The sequence below is a fragment of the Lepus europaeus genome, chromosome 17 (genome assembly GCF_033115175.1).
Source record: "Lepus europaeus isolate LE1 chromosome 17, mLepTim1.pri, whole genome shotgun sequence".
Lineage (NCBI taxonomy): Eukaryota > Metazoa > Chordata > Mammalia > Lagomorpha > Leporidae > Lepus > Lepus europaeus.
In genome coordinates, this window is record NC_084843.1 from 8327988 (window position 1) to 8349966 (window position 21979).

Genomic DNA, 21979 nt, shown 5'->3' on the forward strand with positions numbered 1-21979 from the left:
GAAACTGTTATACTTAGTGAAATAAGCCAGTCCCAAAAAGACAAATACTATGTGGTCCTCTGATCCACGGTAACTAACAGAGTAGCTACAATGTCATCTATAGCAGCCAACTGATGCTCTGAGATGCGATGATTTTGAACAGCCCTTGCCTTGACTGACAAGGAACAATGTTTTTCTTGTTTGTTTGTTTATTTGGTTTTGTTCTTTTTTTATCTCTTCTTCATACTAATTGGTGAACTCTCTACTTAGTGGGGGGTGAATCTTATGAGTATAAAAATGAACTGAAAATTGACCTCTGTAAAAAATCAAAATGGGAAAGAAAGAGGGAGGAGGAAGACAGGCGGGAGTATGGCTGGCAAGGAGGTGAGGGGGAGAATCGTTACGTTCTCAAATCTGTATATATTAAACACAGGAAGTTTGAGGCTGGTCAGTGGGGCTGCGGGGCTGTAGCCCTCGGACAGGGAGAATGTCCATCACGAGCTGCTGTCACGGGGCCGGAAGGCGGTCTCCAGCTAACGGGGCATCTCCCGCACTCCCAGCTCCGGGTGCTGCAGGTGTGACCTGGTGGCTTTAAATCACCCCCTCAGAGCCGGCAGGGGAAGGAGCTGGGCCCTGCGGAGGCCGCCCGGGCTCCGGGGTCCAGGCCACCTTGTGTGACCTGAGGCTTTGAATCGCAGCTCAGGGTGGGTGCAGTCTTCCGACCAGAGCTCGCAGAGGAGGGGGTCTGAGCCCCTAAGGAGACCCTCACTATCTCCATGAGCCCCAAGCCAACCAACATCCATATGTGCAACCTCCTGTCCAATGGGCACCCCCAGTAGGATGACCCAGTGAACGGACAAAGCCAGTGTCCTGCTCAGGCACTCTGCCTGGGCTCCTCTCGGACCAGACACTTTCTGTCGCTCGCCAATCGAATGAACGTTTCTGCCTCTTTGCAAATTGTTTCCTGGCTTTTTATTTCTATACTAAGCCAAGGAAAAGAATGCACAAGACTCACTCCGCCCTCCCCCCCACGACTGGTAACAAAGTTGTAGTTCTTAAACAAATAATAAAATAAATAAATAATTTTTAAAAAAAGAGCTTTCAGAGACGGGCTTCCAAGCAGGACCCCAGAGCAGGGCCCTAGGGGAAGGAATTTGGCTTGGGGCTCCAGGGCCCAAGCTGACACAGAGGCTGCAGGGGCACACAGGCGGGGAGTGAGCGCCGCCCAGCCCATGGCCCACTCTGCAGCTCTGACTCCCGTGGGTGCACCTGCACAGGGATCCTCCCACCACCACCCCCCAAAGGCAGGGGCTTTGACCTGTGTCTGTTTTATCCGCTGTGTGCAGACACACAGTAGTCCTTCAGCAAGTCAGCACCGAGTGAGTGAATGAGTAAAGGAAGCATCCAGACTCCGCTGGCCTTGGAGAGGGTCTCAACAAGGGGCCCGAGGACCCAGGGCTGGCGCCTGGCCCAGGCTCGGTGACCCATGCCGACTGTACCCCCACGGCCATTGGCCTGGCCCCAGTCTCAGTGGGAAGGCATAAGATGGCTCTGCAGATGTTTCCTCACCCACACCCACACCCACACCAAGGCCCCCGGCTCTCACCGGACAGAGAAGACGCTGGGCTGGATAGGCACGCAAAAAGAATCGGAGCTGCCTGCAGCCCCAGGGCCCTGCGCAGACCTGGGTGTGAGTTTGCTGCCGTTACCACCAGGAGAAACAGTATTGTCATGACTGTCTCAGTGTGCGGACAAGAGCAGCAGAACAGAGCCCCATTCCCAGAGCGCCGACGGCCTGCACCAGCAAGGGTCCGAGGAGGCTGAACGGACAGGACTTTATTTCTCTCTCAACAGCTCTAAGAGGTGAGGATCAACATTTTTATTTCACAGATGCACAGCACAGGTTGTGAACTCCCAAAGGGTCAGGGGTCAAGTCCACCTGCCTCCCAGGCCAGAACGCTCTTGATCACACCCTACACGGGAGCCTTGAGGAAAGACAGGAACTGGGTCAAGTCCAATGCGTGTGGCCTGGCATACAGTGGGCGCTCTGTCGTCGCAGTGGAACAGGAGGCCAGCAGAAACAAGCGAGTGCTGGGCATCAGGGGCCCCGCGGGCAGTGGGGGTCTCAGGGAGACCCCTTCCCCGGGCTCTTCTTCCCTGCAGGGGGGTCCAGCAGCTGGATGGGTCCCAGGACGACGTCCACCCTTTCCTGGTAGGAGCCCACGTCTCTCTTGGAGCGCACCACGCAGCCCCGGTAGCAGCGGGAGGAGTAGTCGTAGGCCCGGCACACCACCATCTTACACCGCAGGTACACGGCGGGGAAGCGGTTCAGGAAGTGGAAGGAATTGAACCTGAAGCGCACGACGCGGGGCGATGGCTGGGCGTAGGATCGGTAGGTTTCATCCCTCACGCACCTGGAAGGAGAGATGAGCCACCGTTGGCTTTCAGCAAGGCCTGCTCCTGTCGTGACTGCGCTGCACCAGGTGTGGGCCCCCCCCCACCCCCCCACCCCCGCTGCACTGCCTGGCCTCCCCTTTCCTTGCAGAACGAGTGGATGGCGTAGCGCTGTGAGGCGTGCACACAACCCCGCGCGGCTCAGCGGGTCATTACATTTCCAGGTAGACGAGCAGGCCCCATGATGCACAGCAGGTCCGCCGGATCCCACCGTGACCGTGGGCTAAGGGCCCCTAGGGACCAGGTGAGTCGGGGAGGAAGCCTAGGAGTAAGGCCCAGAGACAGGGCAGGCTGCTTTCTGGTCTCAGGACCCGGCTCGGTGACATCTGCACACTGGGCACCCTGTGTCCCCTGTGCTCCTGGCACTCTCTCCCAAGCCTCTCTCTGCTGAGCCACCCCAGCCGGCCATAAGCCCTGTGCTTCCCAATGCTGATGACCCTTGATGACCCTTTGGGACCCTGACTGCAATACTGACCACCTCGCCCTCCCCTCGGCCGGTGTGGAGGAGGCTGCACCTCCCACCGCCCACAGCCACTCCCTACGCTTATGATGGCGGGATTTCCAGTGAGTGGCAGAGGGGACGGAGAGAGCGGCTGTGTCCTGGGCAGATGGCCCAGGACAGCCTGGCTCTGCCTGGATCGGCCCTGACCCTGCCTCCACCTCACTCCCGAACTCCCAGGCTTCCTCGTTCATGGCAGAGGCTAAGCGGGCGTTTGTGAAGGAGGCCCACAGCCTGCTGCCTGCCAGGGGCCCTGCCTGGGCCTGAGCAGCACAGACCCCCCTGGGAGATGGGGAGAACCAGAGGATCCCGAGCCCCCACGGGCAGAGGAAGGGAAGGGGGCTGGGTCAAGGGCTCTTCGACACCCCAGGTTATCCAAGGGGCCTCTGGGCCGGGGACCTGGCTGGTGGCCAGGTGCAGCCAATGCGTCTCTGTGCTCCGGGTACAGTGGAGACTCGTCTACACCGCGTGTACACTCCCTGCCCTCAGCAAACAGCACGATCCTACTTACGGCAAAGCTTAACAGAAACAAGTGTTTGGCAGGGGAGCTCTGCCACTCACTCTGTGTCATGTCCATCACTGCACACAACCACAGCCGGCACCTCGTCACCGGTGTCCTGAGGGATCTGGTCAAGCTCTCTTCCCAACCTTACTGCCTAGCGGCTACTGTGAACGGAACCAACCCCACAGTCTGGGGACCACAGCAGCCTCCACCCTGCCCGCTGGCCTGACACACATTCAAACGGTGACGAGAAGGACGCTGCCTTATGGTGATGGTGGGCCCCCCGGGAGATGTGAAATCCAATGACGACCTTCAACTTCAGGCAGAGCCCCTACCCTGTTACTGGAACTTCTGGAGGCAGTGGCTACTGCGATGCACGTGCCGGGAACACCATCAGCAGAGCCTACAGATGGGGATGAGACCTGTGCACCCTGGTGTCCCAGGGCCCCTTCAGGAGTGCAAAACAGGGCAACCACCTCACCAGAGGGCTTCCTCCAGGGAGGCGGGGCAATGGAGGGCAGCCCAGTCTGGGCACCATCGGCGCCCAGCCCACACCACTGGCCTGACCGGAACCAGGGGCCAGTCCCAGGGGATGGAGGTCACGGGCACCTGCAGCCCTGGTGCAGAGCACTGCAGTGCGTGCCCCCTGCCCGGCAGCCCTTCTTGTCCTCCAGCAGCCTCACAGAGTGCGCATCGGCGCCCCCAGCTGACAGCTGAGAGGCAATGCAGCCAGCACACGTCGAAGCCGGCATTTCCGCCTGGGTTTGCTCCAAAATCAGTGCCTCTCCTACTTCACGTGGGTCTGTTCAACCATAAGCTGCAGCATGGTCACCTGAAGTCTAATCCAGTTTAAGCTGGTAAGCCAATGTACGGGGTGAGCCCTGGTGAGGCACCGAAATCTCCAGACACCCTTCCCGCCCCATGTGTTCACTCGAGAAGACACGCAGGCCGTGCTGCCCTTCTAATCACAGATGTGGTCCAGGACCCAGAGAAAGTGCCTCGCAGGAGGTGGCTCTGCACAGCAAGGAAGCCGGCCAGGCCTCAACACCTAGGAGCTTCAGTGACCCAAAACCTGCACCCCTCAAGCCTTCTGAATCACTCCCACTCACACTCTCAGGGAAAGGCTTGCGTCCATCACATACAGGCAGCCCTTACCCACTCCGGATTAGGTCGTAGGTCAAAGAGGTGAAGTCGTTGGGGTCTGGTGATGCCACACAGGTGTCCACAAATAAGGCAAGGGAGGCGTCAGAATGCAGGATTTCAGCCTGAAGGTACAAATTCTGGTCCAGGTCCACGTAGTAGGGGCTGCTGGTCACGGGGTAGGAGAAGGAGGAGGATGTGTAAAAGGAGATGTTCACGTTGAAGTTGCTGTACTGGACCTCGTTGACCTCGACGGTGTCGTTGGCAATGTACATGGTGTGCACCCAGGAGTCCTGTAGCATCCTGCAGCTCACGTGGATGTGCAGGTCCTTCTTCCTCTTGATGACCCCACTCGAAACAGCGGCTTTGAGGAAATTGGAGTAGCTGATGGTGTCGTTGTCCACCTAGGAGAGGCCGCAGGAGAGCAGTCAGGCAAACGTCACCTGCTAAGGGAGTCCCATTGTCGACTGGGTCAGAATGAGAGGCAGTTGACCCAACAGGACTTCAAGACCCCCTATAACCACACAGTGAGGGCTGATGCCTGCTCCCATGGCTGCCATGACCCAGCAGGACATACAGCTGAACAAGCAAGACCCCCTCCTTCCCCACTCCCTCACTTCCTCTACCAGAGAACGGGACCAGTAAGGACTGGTTGTTGGGCCTCTTGTGGAAGATGGGTGTGTCTGCATGGCCTTGGGCTTGCCACACGACTAGCGGACTTTGGTGTCTACACTGACAGCCTTTCTTTCTGGTTTCATTCCCACTGTTGTTGGGAGCCCTATGGGAGAAAGTCTCATAACTGTTGTGAATGTGTGTGGGCTGGAATCAGTAACCACTGTTTTGTGTTGATTGATGGGTAGCTACTGCAGCTCAGTGGCTGAAGCTGTGGAGCTGGAAGCCGTGGAGATCCAGTTACACCTGCAGCTGGTCTTGTCCACTGGGGAAGAGACTGCTCTCGCCATGGCCTGCAGGAGCAGTTCCCGTGCATCCTCACGCCCCCGTTCAGTGGAACCACCTGCTTCTGTGCCTTTCACCAAGCAGCAAAGTCCGAAGAATGCTGCTGTCTCATGCCTTCTGTCGTGTACACCACAACTTGAGAGTGGCCTGTCCAGGGATGACAGCCTTACACCTGGGGGTATGGGACTGTCCCAAGGAGAGGATGGTGACCACAAGAAGGCCAAGGCGCTGTCCATCAGCTAATGCTGGCCCTTGACCCTCTTCCTGCCCACCCAGCGTTCCAGGGCCACTGCTCCTGGCCCCTTTCAGCAGGAAATCGAGCCCTGGTGACCCACAGGGCTGCTCTACTTCCTTATTCCACAACCACAGGACAGCCGAGCACCAGAAGGCTGAGTGATGTCCCCACTGCCACCCGTGCACCCTCTCAAGGGACTCACTGGTGCTGTCATTGGAGGGGAGGGGAGATCTCCGCCTGGAACCCCCTCCTCGTGACTGGGTCTCAGATGTCAGCATCCCCAGGACACACGCAGAACAAGAGCGAACATCATCTAGGGCGGACTGACTTCCACTGATGGAATTCATGACAACCTCTCTCTCTCTTTGTAACTCTGACTTTCAAAAAGTAAATCTTTTAAAAAAATCTGCAACATCCCAAGCACACTAGGATGCTTGGTCAACCTGGGTGGCGATAGTTCAAAATGCTAACTGCAAGGGGTGACTTACTACGATGCTTACGAAACAAACGTGAGGGGCCTCCCGGGACACAGGCCTCCTCCAAGGCTGAGCACTGTGTTTGCAGTCATATGTTTTGTCAAACTTGCACACGTTGGCCTGTTGATGCTCCTATGTTCTTACCTACCCCAGAAACAAAACATACAAGCTTTGGATTCCACAGAACCCAGAGCTGCCCCAGGGAGCTGCTGTGATGTGAGTGGCAGCCTGCAAGCTCCCTCACTCCGGACACAGCTGGAGGAACTCTGCCTGCTCAGCCTCCTTCTCCTCCTCCCTCCTGTTTGGAGCGGCTGCAGCTGTCACGGCACCACAGATTTGTATCCTGATCACAGTATCATTGCAACTTCGATCCGAGAGGCCCAGATCCCTGGGAGGAAGCTGGGTCAATGGGAAACAGAGCGCAGGAAACCCCAGCTTACCTGTTTGACGGTGCCACAGCCCGAGTAGGGAATCGTGAATATCACCTGGCTTGGCGTTATCTGGCGCTGACACTGGTAGCTCCCATTCCAGCCAGAGACGACGAGGTCCCAGGCAGAGAAGCCCAGGGATTGCAGGTAGGCCCTGCTCACGCTGGCTTGCATGTGGTTCACCAGACAAAGGAGGTCTGATGGACAAGAGCAGACAACACACTTAGCCAGCGACCCCAAGCCCTGCAAACCCACTGGGAGCTCCTCCCGCATAAAGGTGCACATGAAAGACAGCTGAGTGGGATGGAGGCACAGACTCCACTTCGCTGCAACCCTGAGGTACCCCGAGGCTCAGGTCAGCCCCAGTCTCATGCAAGCCCAGAGGGGGCACATGAACTCTCTCCAATGGAGAATTAGAGACAAGATTTTAAATAACTGAAATGCTCTGCCAACTTAACGTTTATCTGCAAAGTAAAGGAACTCTACACTCATATTGTGGAAGATGTCAAGAAATAAGGTTGTTTAAAGCCAGTACTTCAAATCCTGACTGCATAAGAGACCTCGGCCGCCACCCTGCCCAGCCCTTGACCAGTCTACACTCAGTCCACAGTCCACACGACTACTTAAATCATGCCCACGGCTTCCACTGGAAGAGCCTGAGGGTCCCACTCTGCCCATCTTCAGATGGAAGCCAAGGATGCTGGGCCTCAGAACACGGCCAGTGTCTTACACTCCAGAAAGTCCACGGGGCCAAGGCGCTGTCCATCAGCCAGCGCTGGCCCTTGGCCCTCTTCCTGCCCACCCAGCATTTCAGGGCCACTGCTCCTGGCCCCTTTCAGCAGGAAATCGAGCCCTGGTGACCCACAGGGCTGCTCTACTTCCTTATTCCACAACCACAGGACAGCCGAGCACCAGAAGGCTGAGTGATGTCCCCACTGCCACCCGTGCACCCTCTCAAGGGACTCACTGGTGCTGTCATTGGAGGGGAGGGAGTAGAACTCAGCCTGGAACCCTCTCCTTGTGACGCTGCTGTCACTGACAAAGCGAACCGACAGGAAGTTTGAGGAAGAGGTGAAGGAGCCCTGAGCCCCGTCGCAGACCCGAGCGATGAGGGGGGAGCTGTGGTAGGGGCCGTCGAAGACTTCGATATAATCATAGTGGCAGCCGCCTTCCAGCCTGTGGAGACAGAACACGCGGTTTCAGCCTCACACAGTCAACTGTGCCCACAGGGTTTCGTGAGCTTGAAGTGCAGTCCTTGTACTACAATGCCAAGGAGATCAAAATCAGGTGTCCTTTGCAAAAACCAAGTAAATGACTACGGCAAAGACTCCTGGGGCCACCGCAGACACAAATCAAGAGAGAAAATCTTGCTCGGCAACGGCTGTTAGAGAAGGAATCGTGGTCCCCCTCCCCTCTGCAACCCCACTCGTCGTCCAGGACATTGGAAACCCTGGGGTCTCTTCACGGTCAGGGTGGCCACCCGCCCTCTTGGCTTTGGGTGACAGTTTCCACTTGTCACAGGAGGAGGAATGGATAACCTAACCCCGCACTAGACATTCCCTCCCTCCATGGGCAGCCTCTGTGCTAGGCCAAAAATCACTCCATAATGAAGAAGTGTCCCCGGACACACGCCCATCTTCCCCTCCCTGATGGCGGTGCGGCCCCCGTGTGTGCAGTCCTGCACCTGCACACTTACTGGACATCACTGAAGGTCACGGTCACTTGGTAGTTGTTTTGGACCTCAATGTCCCACACACATCTGGCGTTGTTGGGATAGTTCCCAGGATAGAAGGGACTGGAAAAGCGTCCTGACGGTTGGGACAGGAAGCCTCCACAGGAATAACTTGCTGTCGGGACAAAATGGAGATGTGGATACCCCCAAGCTCACAGCATGGCGATTCCCAAGGCAGAAGCCCAACACGCCGCAGCCTGCGCCTGGACCACCCACAGAGGGTGGGGGTTACCCTTCCAGGGATGTTGTGCCTAGGGGATCCAGGTCCTTGCCTCTCTGGCCACCCCTCTGCATCACCAGTGTCACCGAGGACACCCCGTCACCCTGTCACAGGGACAGGGGCCCCAGGAATCTCTGCCACAGGCTCAGCAAGGGCCTGGAACTTACCATTTGAGATGGAGACATTGGGAACAGAAGCTGTTGGCAAAGAAAAGACCAGTCAGTTTTCCTGCATTCTCAGCACCATTGTTGAGGGCTGGCTCACCTGTGCCGGGCTTGGGGCCAGCCCTGAGTTCACAGGAGGGGCTGGGCAGGGGCCTTGCCCTCAGGGAGCTCACAGCTGGAGGACAGAGGGAAAAGCATGACTCCCAACACCCTGGGATGATGCTGAGGGCAAGGACCTCCAGGGAGGGCCAGAGCAAGAGGTCTGGTTCCTGACCCAGACGGCGTGGAGAAGAGAGAGGGAGTTCCGGCAAAGGAACAGCGCCTGCAAAGGGGCCAGGGACGGCTGTGGCAGTGCAGGCACCAGGCAGACAGAGGAAGTGAGTCACGAAGGCCTGGAGGGCTCGCTTCAAGGGCACTAAGGCCAACCTCACATGCGCACTTGGTCACGACACCCCTGGCTGCCCGTGGAGAATGGGCGGGAGAGGCAAGCCTGCACTTGTGCTGCAGCAAGCCAGGGAAGATGAGGAGGCGAGGGTGGGCACAAGGAAAGGCCCTGAGGAGCCAGGCTGTGCTGGGAACGCCAGGTAGGCAGAGGAGCCATTGTCTGCGACTCCTTGAGCTGGGCTGCCAAGTGGGCTGCACTTGGCCTACAATGACCATGATCTGGCATGGGGGGTGGGAGGCACAGGAAGACCTGATGGTGATTTGAGAGACAAATCCCAGGTTGGGGTGACCACCAAAGGACAAAGAGGTGCAAACTGTCCTGGGCCTGGGGAGGCCCAGCCCTGCAGGTGTCCTGGGGTGTCTCAATGAGGACAGCATGGGTATCCCTAGAAAACTCTATCCTCAAAAACAGATTGGCAGATGACAACATCAAGGTCATAAAGAAGAGGGAGCACTAGAAGGAAAAAGATCAGAGATTATTGACAACAAGATCACCATGCTGAACCTGCAAGAGTGTCAAGTAGAGAGCTTCCCTCTAAGTTAGTGACAATCCAGATGGAGAGATGACAGGACAGGCGCCGTGGGAATCCTCATGTCCGGTCAAGAAGCCCTTGCGGGAGTCCCAGGCTTCAGAGCGAGGGAAAGTAACAAACCCCGCAGTGTCAGCCAAGATGGAGGAGGTGGTGCCCGTGGGGAAGACGGGCAGGGACGCAGCAGACAAGCACACGGAGGGCTCACTGACAAGCTGGGCACAAGCCGGAGATCTGTGACTGCAGAGGGAGGGGCACACCGAGCACAGAAGCCCCCAGGATGCCCGGTCCAGGAGTCTCAGCAAATTGACCCCCTGAGCTGATGGTCTCCCTGCCCCACTGTGTGCACACTGCCACTGTCCACCTGAACTCTTCAACCTCCAGCAAGCTGACCCTGCATCCCTCTGCCATGCCTGATCCTCTGGCTGAGGTCACCTCTCCAACAGGATAACGTCACCCCCTGGCCCAGGACAGGCCACCGAGGCCTGGGCAGTCACACCCAGCAGACCTGTACACGGCCACCCCAAGCACTGAGCTGATGAGGACCACAACTCCCCGATCCCTGGGAGTACTATTCTGAGGCTCTATGTGCTTCCTAAACATAGCCTCGGCCAGTAGGCTCCATCCCCGAGGTCCAATCACGCTCCTAACAAGCCACTTTCTCCTCCCTGCCAGTCCTATGCCCACCCTCCCATCCCAGCCTCAGCTCTCCAGAATCCTAAGAGACCACTGACCCGAGAATCTGTTCCAAGTAGAGGCTGCCCACAGCACCCAGGGTCACAGTCACCCAGGAGAGGAGAGGCTTGAACAGCCACCACTCTGAAAGTGTCTGACCATGACCAGGATGCCTGGGACCACTGCGGGTGGGGATCCAGGGAAAATGAAAGGCCTCTGAGCTTCTGCCCCCAGGAGGATGGAGACTGAGCCCAACACTGCTGGCCAAGTCAGCTGCAAGCCAATGCTGCCCTCAGCAGGTGGACTGGACACGCACTGACCAGGCCATGCTGCCTACGGGGAGCCCGACACTGTACTCTGCAGTCGGTTAACCAAGGAAACCCCAGATCCTCCAGAAACCAAGAGGTGCTGGCGCGGCTGCCCTGAGAAGCCTCTCCCTCTGCACACGGTCCTGTCTCAGGGCAGCAGACACAGCCCTGACACCAGGTTTAAGTCGTTGTCATGGCGCATTTCCCGGGAGGGAGCCAGCAGACTGGGCACCCACATGAGCAGACGACCCCCGCGTCCTCGTGGTGTCCACAGTTATGGGAGAGCCAGCCACGGTGGGAACAGCTCCACAGGTTGGGCTCGCTGCCTGAGCAGCTCACGTCATCCAGGACAATCGACCCCGAGCCCTGACCGAACCGGGCACTGGCTGGGGCGGACAGGGCCGTGCCACAGCCCAGCTGTCTGCACACCACGTGAGCGTCATTGAGGTCCCAGCTGTCGTCACACACGGTGCCCCAGGAACCCTGGTACAGGACCTCCACCCGGCCCTCACACCGGTCACTTCCATTCACCAGTCTCAGTTGCAAACCGGATATATCCACTAGAGGAAAGCAAAGGACAGGTCATCCATCCCTGTCTTGAGCATAAGGATCCACGTCATGCTTCACACCTAGAAGACTCTTCTAGATCCAAGGCACCTGAGCTGGTGTCGCCATCAAATGTACACAGAGATTGAACTTTTCAAGTAAAAAGAGCAAGGACAATCTAGTGTCCCAGGACCAAGGAAGCTCCAGTTTTGGGGAGCACAGTTAGGGGGCACATGATCAATGTGGAAGAGACTGCACGTCCTCTCCACTCCCAGCCCTTGGCACCTTCACAGGGAGAGCTGCACAGGGAGAGACGGCAGCTTCAGACCCACCCCATGTTCAACAGCTTGTTGGCATCAGCACTGGCCTGTAGGGGTTCTGGAAAGGGTCAGAGGAGAGCAGGACCATGGTCAGACCCCTCACCCACTCTATTCAGTTCATTCGTCCTCTACTGCAGACAAGGAAACATGTCCTGGCAGGCCCAGCAAGGGCCCCAGGCTTGTCCTTAACTCTTGGACCAGAGGCATTCTTGTGCATATGAGCCAAACCCAAATGGACTTGAGGACCAACACCCAGGCTACGTCAGGCTCTAGTAAGAGCCTTGGGGCTCCACTTTCCACTCCACTAACACAGGGAGACGGAATGGCAGGGCAAAGGCAGCCTCACCATGTCAGTGGCAAGTCCACTGTTTACCCGGAGCTGGAGGGCTAGCACCTGGGTAGCTGAAGGGATGGTTTACCTGTGGTGGATACAGGTGGCGCTGTGGTTGTCAATCCATCTGGAATCGGCAACAAGGAAAAAAGCCAACATTAGACTGGCACAGAAAAGGACTGGAAGAAGAAGCTCTCTTGGTCAGGCAGGTATCATGACAGCACTTGCGTCCTGGTTCCTGCCCACTCACTCCCCATCCATCACCTGGGCAAGGCTCCACCCAAGCTTATCCATGGGCAATGGCTAGGCTGAAGCACACGCTCACCCCATCCCCTCTCTCGGCGAGCAATGTTCAAAACTAGCACACCGGGGCTGCTGTGGGGGTGCAGTCAGTTAAACCACCTCTTGGGTCGCAGGTGTCACCCTTGGAATTCAGGTCCAAATACTAGCTACCCCACGTCGGATCCTGTATGCTGATAATGTGCCTGGGAAGCAGCAGGCAATGCCCCAAGTACGTGAGAGCCTGTCACTCTAGTGGGGCACCAAGATGAGGTTTCCTTCCGGCTTGGGCTCGGTCCACTGCAGCCTGTTGTGGTTGTTTATTTCGTGTACTAGCATATGAAAGATTTTCCAGTGCTCTCTCTGTATTTCTCTGTCACTTCGTCATTCAGATACAAAATTACAATTTTTTTTAAAAAAATCTGCACAACATTTCCTGCTTCCCCACACGGCCTATCGGCCACATAGTGATCTGGCACATGCTCCAGACTCTGAACTGGAGCCACTCGGTAAGGGAAGTGGGAGGCCTGCGGGAGAGACCTGGATTCACTTCTTCCTAACACAGCAGAGCAATTCATTTCTCCAAACATACAGGCGGCAGGACCTCTGCCCCTCATGGGTGGAGATATCAAGTGCGGCACCTGCAGGCGGCTCACAGAGGTGGACAGAGGTACCCAGACTGTCCTGATCTATGAGCAGAAGCTCAGAAGTGGCAGAACAGTCTCAGACACTTCAAGTCAGCATTCGCCACAAAAGGCTCAACATTCCCGGAAGACAGGTCACTTTTGTGAACGTGCCAGGGATGCCAACTAGGAGAGCAGCAATCTAGGGAGTTCAATCCAGATGGAGAGATGACAGGACAGGCGCCGTGGGAATCCTCATGTCCGGTCAAGAAGCCCTTGTGGGAGTCCCAGGCTTCAGAGCGAGGGAAAGTAACAAACCCCGCAGTGTCAGCCAAGATGGAGGAGGTGGTGCCCTTGGGGAAGACGGGCAGGGACGCAGCAGACAAGCACACGGAGGGCTCACTGACAAGCTGGGCACAAGCCGGAGATCTGTGACTGCAGAGGGAGGGGCACACCGAGCACAGAAGCCCCCAGGATGCCCGGTCCAGGAGTCTCAGCAAATTGACCCCCTGAGCTGATGGTCTCCCTGCCCCACTGTGTGCACACTGCCACTGTCCACCTGAACTCTTCAACCTCCAGCAAGCTGACCCTGCATCCCTCTGCCATGCCTGATCCTCTGGCTGAGGTCACCTCTCCAACAGGATAACGTCACCCCCTGGCCCAGGACAGGCCACCGAGGCCTGGGCAGTCACACCCAGCAGACCTGTACACGGCCACCCCAAGCACTGAGCTGATGAGGACCACAACTCCCCGATCCCTGGGAGTACTATTCTGAGGCTCTATGTGCTTCCTAAACATAGCCTCGGCCAGTAGGCTCCATCCCCGAGGTCCAATCACACTCCTAACAAGCCACTTTCTCCTCCCCGCCAGTCCTATGCCCACCCTCCCATCCCAGCCTCAGCTCTCCAGAATCCTAAGAGACCACTGACCCGAGAATCTGTTCCAAGTAGAGGCTGCCCACAGCACCCAGGGTCGCAGTCACCCAGGAGAGGAGAGGCTTGAACAGCCACCACTCTGAAAGTGTCTGACCATGACCAGGATGCCTGGGACCACTGCGGGTGGGGATCCAGGGAAAATGAAAGGCCTCTGAGCTTCTGCCCCCAGGAGGATGGAGACTGAGCCCAACACTGCCGGCCAAGTCAGCTGCAAGCCAATGCTGCCCTCAGCAGGTGGACTGGACACGCACTGACCAGGCCATGCTGCCTACGGGGAGCCCGACACTGTACTCTGCAGTCGGTTAACCAAGGAAACCCCAGATCCTCCAGAAACCAAGAGGTGCTGGCGCGGCTGCCCTGAGAAGCCTCTCCCTCTGCACACGGTCCTGTCTCAGGGCAGCAGACACAGCCCTGACACCAGGTTTAAGTCGTTGTCACGGCGCATTTCCCGGGAGGGAGCCAGCAGACTGGGCACCCACCTGAGCAGATGACTCCTGCGTCCTCGTGGTGGCCACAGTTGTGGGAGATCCAGCCACGGTGTGAGCAGTTCCACAGGTACGGCTCTTGGCCCGAGCAGGACACGTCATCCAAGAAAATGGATCCCGAACCCTGCCCGAAGCTGGCACTTCCTGGGGCTGACACAGCCCAGCCACAGCCCAGCTGCCTGCAGACCACGCTGGCGTCGTTGATGTCCCAGCTGTCGTCACACACGGTGCCCCAGGAGCCCTGGTACAGGACCTCCACCCGGCCCTGGCACTGGTTTCCTCCATTCACCAGTCTCACAGCCAAACGCGAATCTGGTCCTAGAGGACACAAAATGATTGGTGTCTGAATCCTTCTTACAGTGTGGAAGTCAAGACGGTGTAGCTTGTGGGTGGCCCAGTCCACACACCAACAAAGAAGGCCCCTCGTAATGTTGTGAGCCAGGGGCATGGAGGCAGCCTCCTGCCCTCGCGGTCACTGCACTCTCCTCACAAGTGCATCCCGGGGACAGACCCTGCTGGATGCCATATTGGATCCTCCTCGTCCCTCTGTCTGGAATGTTCATTACAACAGGCTTTTCCCTCCACACTCTGACCATTTATGGAAGGCTGCCTTGGACACCAAGGTAGACACTGAGGCTTGGTATCAAAACCTCAACCGGGTCAGGGAGCCAACCGGGGCTGACCACATTTACTGAGAGCTGGAAGAACAGGTGCAGTAACCAACCCCCACCAGCACCCTGCGCCACAGGAGCACCACTCTGTCTCTACCATGACGCCAGCATCCTGGACTAGGTTTGGGGAGCAGCAGAACACAGATCGAGGCCAAGTGCAGCCAGTCATCAGGTGCACAGCTGCAAGCACACATAGCCAGGCTGAGCGACAGCACAGATAAACGCTGCTGTCCATACAGACTATGGGTGTGACCTCTTGGGACAATAACCAGCTCAGAAAAGATCTGCCAGAGGGGGGCTCTGCTGCTCGGCCTGGACACCAGGGCCTGCTGAGACGTCACAGCTCCCTCTCAGAGATGACTGAAGGTGACATAAAGCACCACCTAGGGCAGGACACAAGGTGCACAGAGCATAGAGCTGGCAACGGAATGGTCAGCAGCCCAGACCTGCTACACGTGCCCATGCTCTGCTAGTGTGGGAAGACCCACGGACACCACCGTCAGGGCACCGCGGCGACTCTCCTTAGAAGACCATCCTTGGCCTCCTGCATCCATGCCCACATCGAAGCGTATGAGGATTCCCCTTCTCCCGCACGAGGACCTCTCCACCATGCACTGAGATGAGCAGAACCAGGAACAGACCCGCCTTCCACCTCGGCTGCTCTGAGTGTCTGCGGGGGTCCCGTCTGCCCACAGAAGGGGCTAAGCAGATCTTTCAGCTAAATTATCATCTAGTCAAACTGAGTCAACTGGAGCCAGTGTCGTTCCAGAACCACCAGGAAAACTTGGCTGAGACCAGGGTTATGCTGTGTCTGCAGGAGAAAGTGCAATTTCCCCAAGAGAAGGACCCAGCAAAGCCCGTGGGGCCAGGACCCGACGAGGAGGGGAGGAGAGCAGGCATTGGACCGGAGGAGGTGCAGAGCAGCCATCAGAGTGGGGGGTTAGTGACGAATCTCGGCAGGTGCAGCCCATGTGCCAGAGCATCTCTGAACTTCCTAGGGAGGGACTGCATGGCAGCTGCACCCTAGAGCCTGAAGGCAATGCCATGGCCCTGAGATTCCATGGAGCATGAGCCCAGATGTGGATCCCAATCGGTGAGCCACACAACACCCATCCCAGAGCCACGGCGTGTCTGCCTAAGGGCAGAAGCAGCTTCCACACATACAAGCACAGTTCTGGAAGTGATGCCGGGGACCAGGACAAAGCTTTCTCCATTCCAGGAAAGAAGCCATGGGATGAGGAGACCCACCTGAGCAGACGACCCCCGCGTCCTCGTGGTGTCCACAGTTATGGGAGAGCCAGCCACGGTGGGAACAGCTCCACAGGTTGGGCTCGCTGCCTGAGCAGCTCACGTCATCCAGGACAATCGACCCCGAGCCCTGACCGAACCGGGCACTGGCTGGGGCGGACAGGGCCGTGCCACAGCCCAGCTGTCTGCACACCACGTGAGCGTCATTGAGGTCCCAGCTGTCGTCACACACGGTGCCCCAGGAACCCTGGTACAGGACCTCCACCCGGCCCTCACACCGGTCACTTCCATTCACCAGTCTCAGTTGCAAACCGGATATATCCACTAGAGGAAAGCAAAGGACAGGTCATCCATCCCTGTCTTGAGCATAAGGATCCACGTCATGCTTCACACCTAGAAGACTCTTCTAGATCCAAGGCACCTGAGCTGGTGTCGCCATCAAATGTACACAGAGATTGAACTTTTCAAGTAAAAAGAGCAAGGACAATCTAGTGTCCCAGGACCAAGGAAGCTCCAGTTTTGGGGAGCACAGTTAGGGGGCACATGATCAATGTGGAAGAGACTGCACGTCCTCTCCACTCCCAGCCCTTGGCACCTTCACAGGGAGAGCTGCACAGGGAGAGACGGCAGCTTCAGACCCACCCCATGTTCAACAGCTTGTTGGCATCAGCACTGGCCTGTAGGGGTTCTGGAAAGGGTCAGAGGAGAGCAGGACCATGGTCAGACCCCTCACCCACTCTATTCAGTTCATTCGTCCTCTACTGCAGACGAGGAAACATGTCCTGGCAGGCCCAGCAAGGGCCCCAGGCTTGTCCTTAACTCTTGGACCAGAGGCATTCTTGTGCATATGAGCCAAACCCAAATGGACTTGAGGACCAACACCCAGGCTACGTCAGGCTCTAGTAAGAGCCTTGGGGCTCCACTTTCCACTCCACTAACACAGGGAGACGGAATGGCAGGGCAAAGGCAGCCTCACCATGTCAGTGGCAAGTCCACTGTTTACCCGGAGCTGGAGGGCTAGCACCTGGGTAGCTGAAGGGATGGTTTACCTGTGGTGGATACAGGTGGCGCTGTGGTTGTCAATCCATCTGGAATCGGCAACAAGGAAAAAAGCCAACATTAGACTGGCACAGAAAAGGACTGGAAGAAGAAGCTCTCTTGGTCAGGCAGGTATCATGACAGCACTTGCGTCCTGGTTCCTGCCCACTCACTCCCCATCCATCACCTGGGCAAGGCTCCACCCAAGCTTATCCATGGGCAATGGCTAGGCTGAAGCACACGCTCACCCCATCCCCTCTCTCGGCGAGCAATGTTCAAAACTAGCACACCGGGGCTGCTGTGGGGGTGCAGTCAGTTAAACCACCTCTTGGGTCGCAGGTGTCACCCTTGGAATTCAGGTCCAAATACTAGCTACCCCACGTCGGATCCTGTATGCTGATAATGTGCCTGGGAAGCAGCAGGCAATGCCCCAAGTACGTGAGAGCCTGTCACTCTAGTGGGGCACCAAGATGAGGTTTCCTTCCGGCTTGGGCTCGGTCCACTGCAGCCTGTTGTGGTTGTTTATTTCGTGTACCAGCATATGAAAGATTTTCCAGTGCTCTCTCTGTATTTCTCTGTCACTTCGTCATTCAGATACAAAATTACAATTTTTTAAAAAAAAAATCTGCACAACATTTCCTGCTTCCCCACACGGCCTATCGGCCACATAGTGATCTGGCACATGCTCCAGACTCTGAACTGGAGCCACTCGGTAAGGGAAGTGGGAGGCCTGCGGGAGAGACCTGGATTCACTTCTTCCTAACACAGCAGAGCAATTCATTTCTCCAAACATACAGGCGGCAGGACCTCTGCCCCTCATGGGTGGAGATATCAAGTGCGGCACCTGCAGGCGGCTCACAGAGGTGGACAGAGGTACCCAGACTGTCCTGATCTATGAGCAGAAGCTCAGAAGTGGCAGAACAGTCTCAGACACTTCAAGTCAGCATTCGCCACAAAAGGCTCAACATTCCCGGAAGACAGGTCACTTTTGTGAACGTGCCAGGGATGCCAACTAGGAGAGCAGCAATCTAGGGAGTTCAATCCAGATGGAGAGATGACAGGACAGGCGCCGTGGGAATCCTCATGTCCGGTCAAGAAGCCCTTGTGGGAGTCCCAGGCTTCAGAGCGAGGGAAAGTAACAAACCCCGCAGTGTCAGCCAAGATGGAGGAGGTGGTGCCCTTGGGGAAGACGGGCAGGGACGCAGCAGACAAGCACACGGAGGGCTCACTGACAAGCTGGGCACAAGCCGGAGATCTGTGACTGCAGAGGGAGGGGCACACCGAGCACAGAAGCCCCCAGGATGCCCGGTCCAGGAGTCTCAGCAAATTGACCCCCTGAGCTGATGGTCTCCCTGCCCCACTGTGTGCACACTGCCACTGTCCACCTGAACTCTTCAACCTCCAGCAAGCTGACCCTGCATCCCTCTGCCATGCCTGATCCTCTGGCTGAGGTCACCTCTCCAACAGGATAACGTCACCCCCTGGCCCAGGACAGGCCACCGAGGCCTGGGCAGTCACACCCAGCAGACCTGTACACGGCCACCCCAAGCACTGAGCTGATGAGGACCACAACTCCCCGATCCCTGGGAGTACTATTCTGAGGCTCTATGTGCTTCCTAAACATAGCCTCGGCCAGTAGGCTCCATCCCCGAGGTCCAATCACGCTCCTAACAAGCCACTTTCTCCTCCCCGCCAGTCCTATGCCCACCCTCCCATCCCAGCCTCAGCTCTCCAGAATCCTAAGAGACCACTGACCCGAGAATCTGTTCCAAGTAGAGGCTGCCCACAGCACCCAGGGTCGCAGTCACCCAGGAGAGGAGAGGCTTGAACAGCCACCACTCTGAAAGTGTCTGACCATGACCAGGATGCCTGGGACCACTGCGGGTGGGGATCCAGGGAAAATGAAAGGCCTCTGAGCTTCTGCCCCCAGGAGGATGGAGACTGAGCCCAACACTGCTGGCCAAGTCAGCTGCAAGCCAATGCTGCCCTCAGCAGGTGGACTGGACACGCACTGACCAGGCCATGCTGCCTACGGGGAGCCCGACACTGTACTCTGCAGTCGGTTAACCAAGGAAACCCCAGATCCTCCAGAAACCAAGAGGTGCTGGCGCGGCTGCCCTGAGAAGCCTCTCCCTCTGCACACGGTCCTGTCTCAGGGCAGCAGACACAGCCCTGACACCAGGTTTAAGTCGTTGTCACGGCGCATTTCCCCGGAGGGAGCCAGCAGACTGGGCACCCACCTGAGCAGATGACTCCTGCGTCCTCCTGGTGGCCACAGTTGTGGGAGAGCCAGCCACTGTGTGAGCAGTTCCACAGGTACGGCTCTTGGCCCGAGCAGGACACGTCATCCAAGAAAATGGATCCCGAACCCTGCCCGAAGCTGGCACTTCCTGGGGCTGACACAGCCCAGCCACAGCCCAGCTGCCTGCAGACCACGCTGGCGTCGTTGATGTCCCAGCTGTCGTCACACACGGTGCCCCAGGAGCCCCGATACAGGACCTCCACCCGGCCCTGGCACTGGTTTCCTCCATTCACCAGTCTCACAGCCAAACGCGAATCTGGTCCTAGAGGACACAAAATGATTGGTGTCTGAATCCTTCTTACAGTGTGGAAGTCAAGACGGTGTAGCTTGTGGGTCGCCCAGTCCACACGCCAACAAAGAAGGCCCCTCGTAAAGTTGTGACCAGGGGCATGGAGGCAGCCTCCTGCCCTCGCGGTCACTGCACTCTCCTCACAAGTGCATCCCGGGGACAGACCCTGCTGGACGCCACATTGGATCCTCCTCGTCCCTCTGTCTGGAATGTTCATTACAACAGGCTTTTCCCTCCACACTCTGACCATTTATGGAAGGCTGCCTTGGACACCAAGGTAGACACTGAGGCTTGGTATCAAAACCTCAACCGGGTCAGGGAGCCAACCGGGGCTGACCACATTTACTGAGAGCTGGAAGAACAGGTGCAGTAACCAACCCCCACCAGCACCCTGCGCCACAGGAGCACCACTCTGTCTCTACCATGACGCCAGCATCCTGGACTAGGTTTGGGGAGCAGCAGAACACAGATCGAGGCCAAGTGCAGCCAGTCATCAGGTGCACAGCTGCAAGCACACATAGCCAGGCTGAGCGACAGCACAGATAAACGCTGCTGTCCATACAGACTATGGGTGTGACCTCTTGGGACAATAACCAGCTCAGAAAAGATCTGCCAGAGGGGGGCTCTGCTGCTCGGCCTGGACACCAGGGCCTGCTGAGACGTCACAGCTCCCTCTCAGAGATGACTGAAGGTGACATAAAGCACCACCTAGGGCAGGACACAAGGTGCACAGAGCATAGAGCTGGCAACGGAATGGTCAGCAGCCCAGACCTGCTACACGTGCCCATGCTCTGCTAGTGTGGGAAGACCCACGGACACCACCGTCAGGGCACCGCGGCGACTCTCCTTAGAAGACCATCCTTGGCCTCCTGCATCCATGCCCACATCGAAGCGTATGAGGATTCCCCTTCTCCCGCACAAGGACCTCCCACCATGCACTGAGATGAGCAGAACCAGGAACAGACCCGCCTTCCACCTCGGCTGCTCTGAGTGTCTGCGGGGGTCCCGTCTGCCCACAGAAGGGGCTAAGCAGATCTTTCAGCTAAATTATCATCTAGTCAAACTGAGTCAACTGGAGCCAGTGTCGTTCCAGAGCCACCAGGAAAACTTGGCTGAGACCAGGGTTATGCTGTGTCTGCAGGAGAAAGTGCAATTTCCCCAAGAGAAGGACCCAGCAGAGCCCGTGGGGCCAGGACCCGACGAGGAGGGGAGGAGAGCAGGCATTGGACCGGAGGAGGTGCAGAGCAGCCATCAGAGTGGGGGGTTAGTGACGAATCTCGGCAGGTGCAGCCCATGTGCCAGAGCATCTCTGAACTTCCTAGGGAGGGACTGCATGGCAGCTGCACCCTAGAGCCTGAAGGCAATGCCATGGCCCTGAGATTCCATGGAGCATGAGCCCAGATGTGGATCCCAATCGGTGAGCCACACAACACCCATCCCAGAGCCACGGCGTGTCTGCCTAAGGGCAGAAGCAGCTTCCACACATACAAGCACAGTTCTGGAAGTGATGCCGGGGACCAGGACAAAGCTTTCTCCATTCCAGGAAAGAAGCCATGGGATGAGGAGACCCACCTGAGCAGACGACCCCCGCGTCCTCGTGGTGTCCACAGTTATGGGAGAGCCAGCCACGGTGGGAACAGCTCCACAGGTTGGGCTCGCTGCCTGAGCAGCTCACGTCATCCAGGACAATCGACCCCGAGCCCTGACCGAACCGGGCACTGGCTGGGGCGGACAGGGCCGTGCCACAGCCCAGCTGTCTGCACACCACGTGAGCGTCATTGAGGTCCCAGCTGTCGTCACACACGGTGCCCCAGGAACCCTGGTACAGGACCTCCACCCGGCCCTCACACCGGTCACTTCCATTCACCAGTCTCAGTTGCAAACCGGATATATCCACTAGAGGAAAGCAAAGGACAGGTCATCCATCCCTGTCTTGAGCATAAGGATCCACGTCATGCTTCACACCTAGAAGACTCTTCTAGATCCAAGGCACCTGAGCTGGTGTCGCCATCAAATGTACACAGAGATTGAACTTTTCAAGTAAAAAGAGCAAGGACAATCTAGTGTCCCAGGACCAAGGAAGCTCCAGTTTTGGGGAGCACAGTTAGGGGGCACATGATCAATGTGGAAGAGACTGCACGTCCTCTCCACTCCCAGCCCTTGGCACCT

At 57.4% G+C, this 21979-nt stretch overlaps 1 protein-coding gene across 1 annotated transcript in view; it reads right to left on the reverse strand.

Moving 5' to 3' along the window:
- Window positions 1-1811: 1811 nt before the first annotated feature.
- Window positions 1812-21979, reverse strand: part of DMBT1 (deleted in malignant brain tumors 1) — a 71906-nt gene continuing 51738 nt past the window's right edge. Inside the window, exons 29-40 of the mRNA XM_062215181.1 lie at window positions 21383-21706; window positions 19460-19783; window positions 17231-17269; window positions 16182-16505; window positions 14257-14580; window positions 12029-12067; window positions 8790-8819; window positions 8367-8517; window positions 7638-7846; window positions 6683-6867; window positions 4590-4978; window positions 1812-2393 (exon numbers count right to left, since the gene is read on the reverse strand). Coding sequence (XP_062071165.1) covers window positions 2105-2393; window positions 4590-4978; window positions 6683-6867; window positions 7638-7846; window positions 8367-8517; window positions 8790-8819; window positions 12029-12067; window positions 14257-14580; window positions 16182-16505; window positions 17231-17269; window positions 19460-19783; window positions 21383-21706 — 2627 coding nt within the window. The 3' untranslated portion in view covers window positions 1812-2104. The remainder of the gene's footprint in view (window positions 2394-4589; window positions 4979-6682; window positions 6868-7637; window positions 7847-8366; window positions 8518-8789; window positions 8820-12028; window positions 12068-14256; window positions 14581-16181; window positions 16506-17230; window positions 17270-19459; window positions 19784-21382; window positions 21707-21979) is intronic.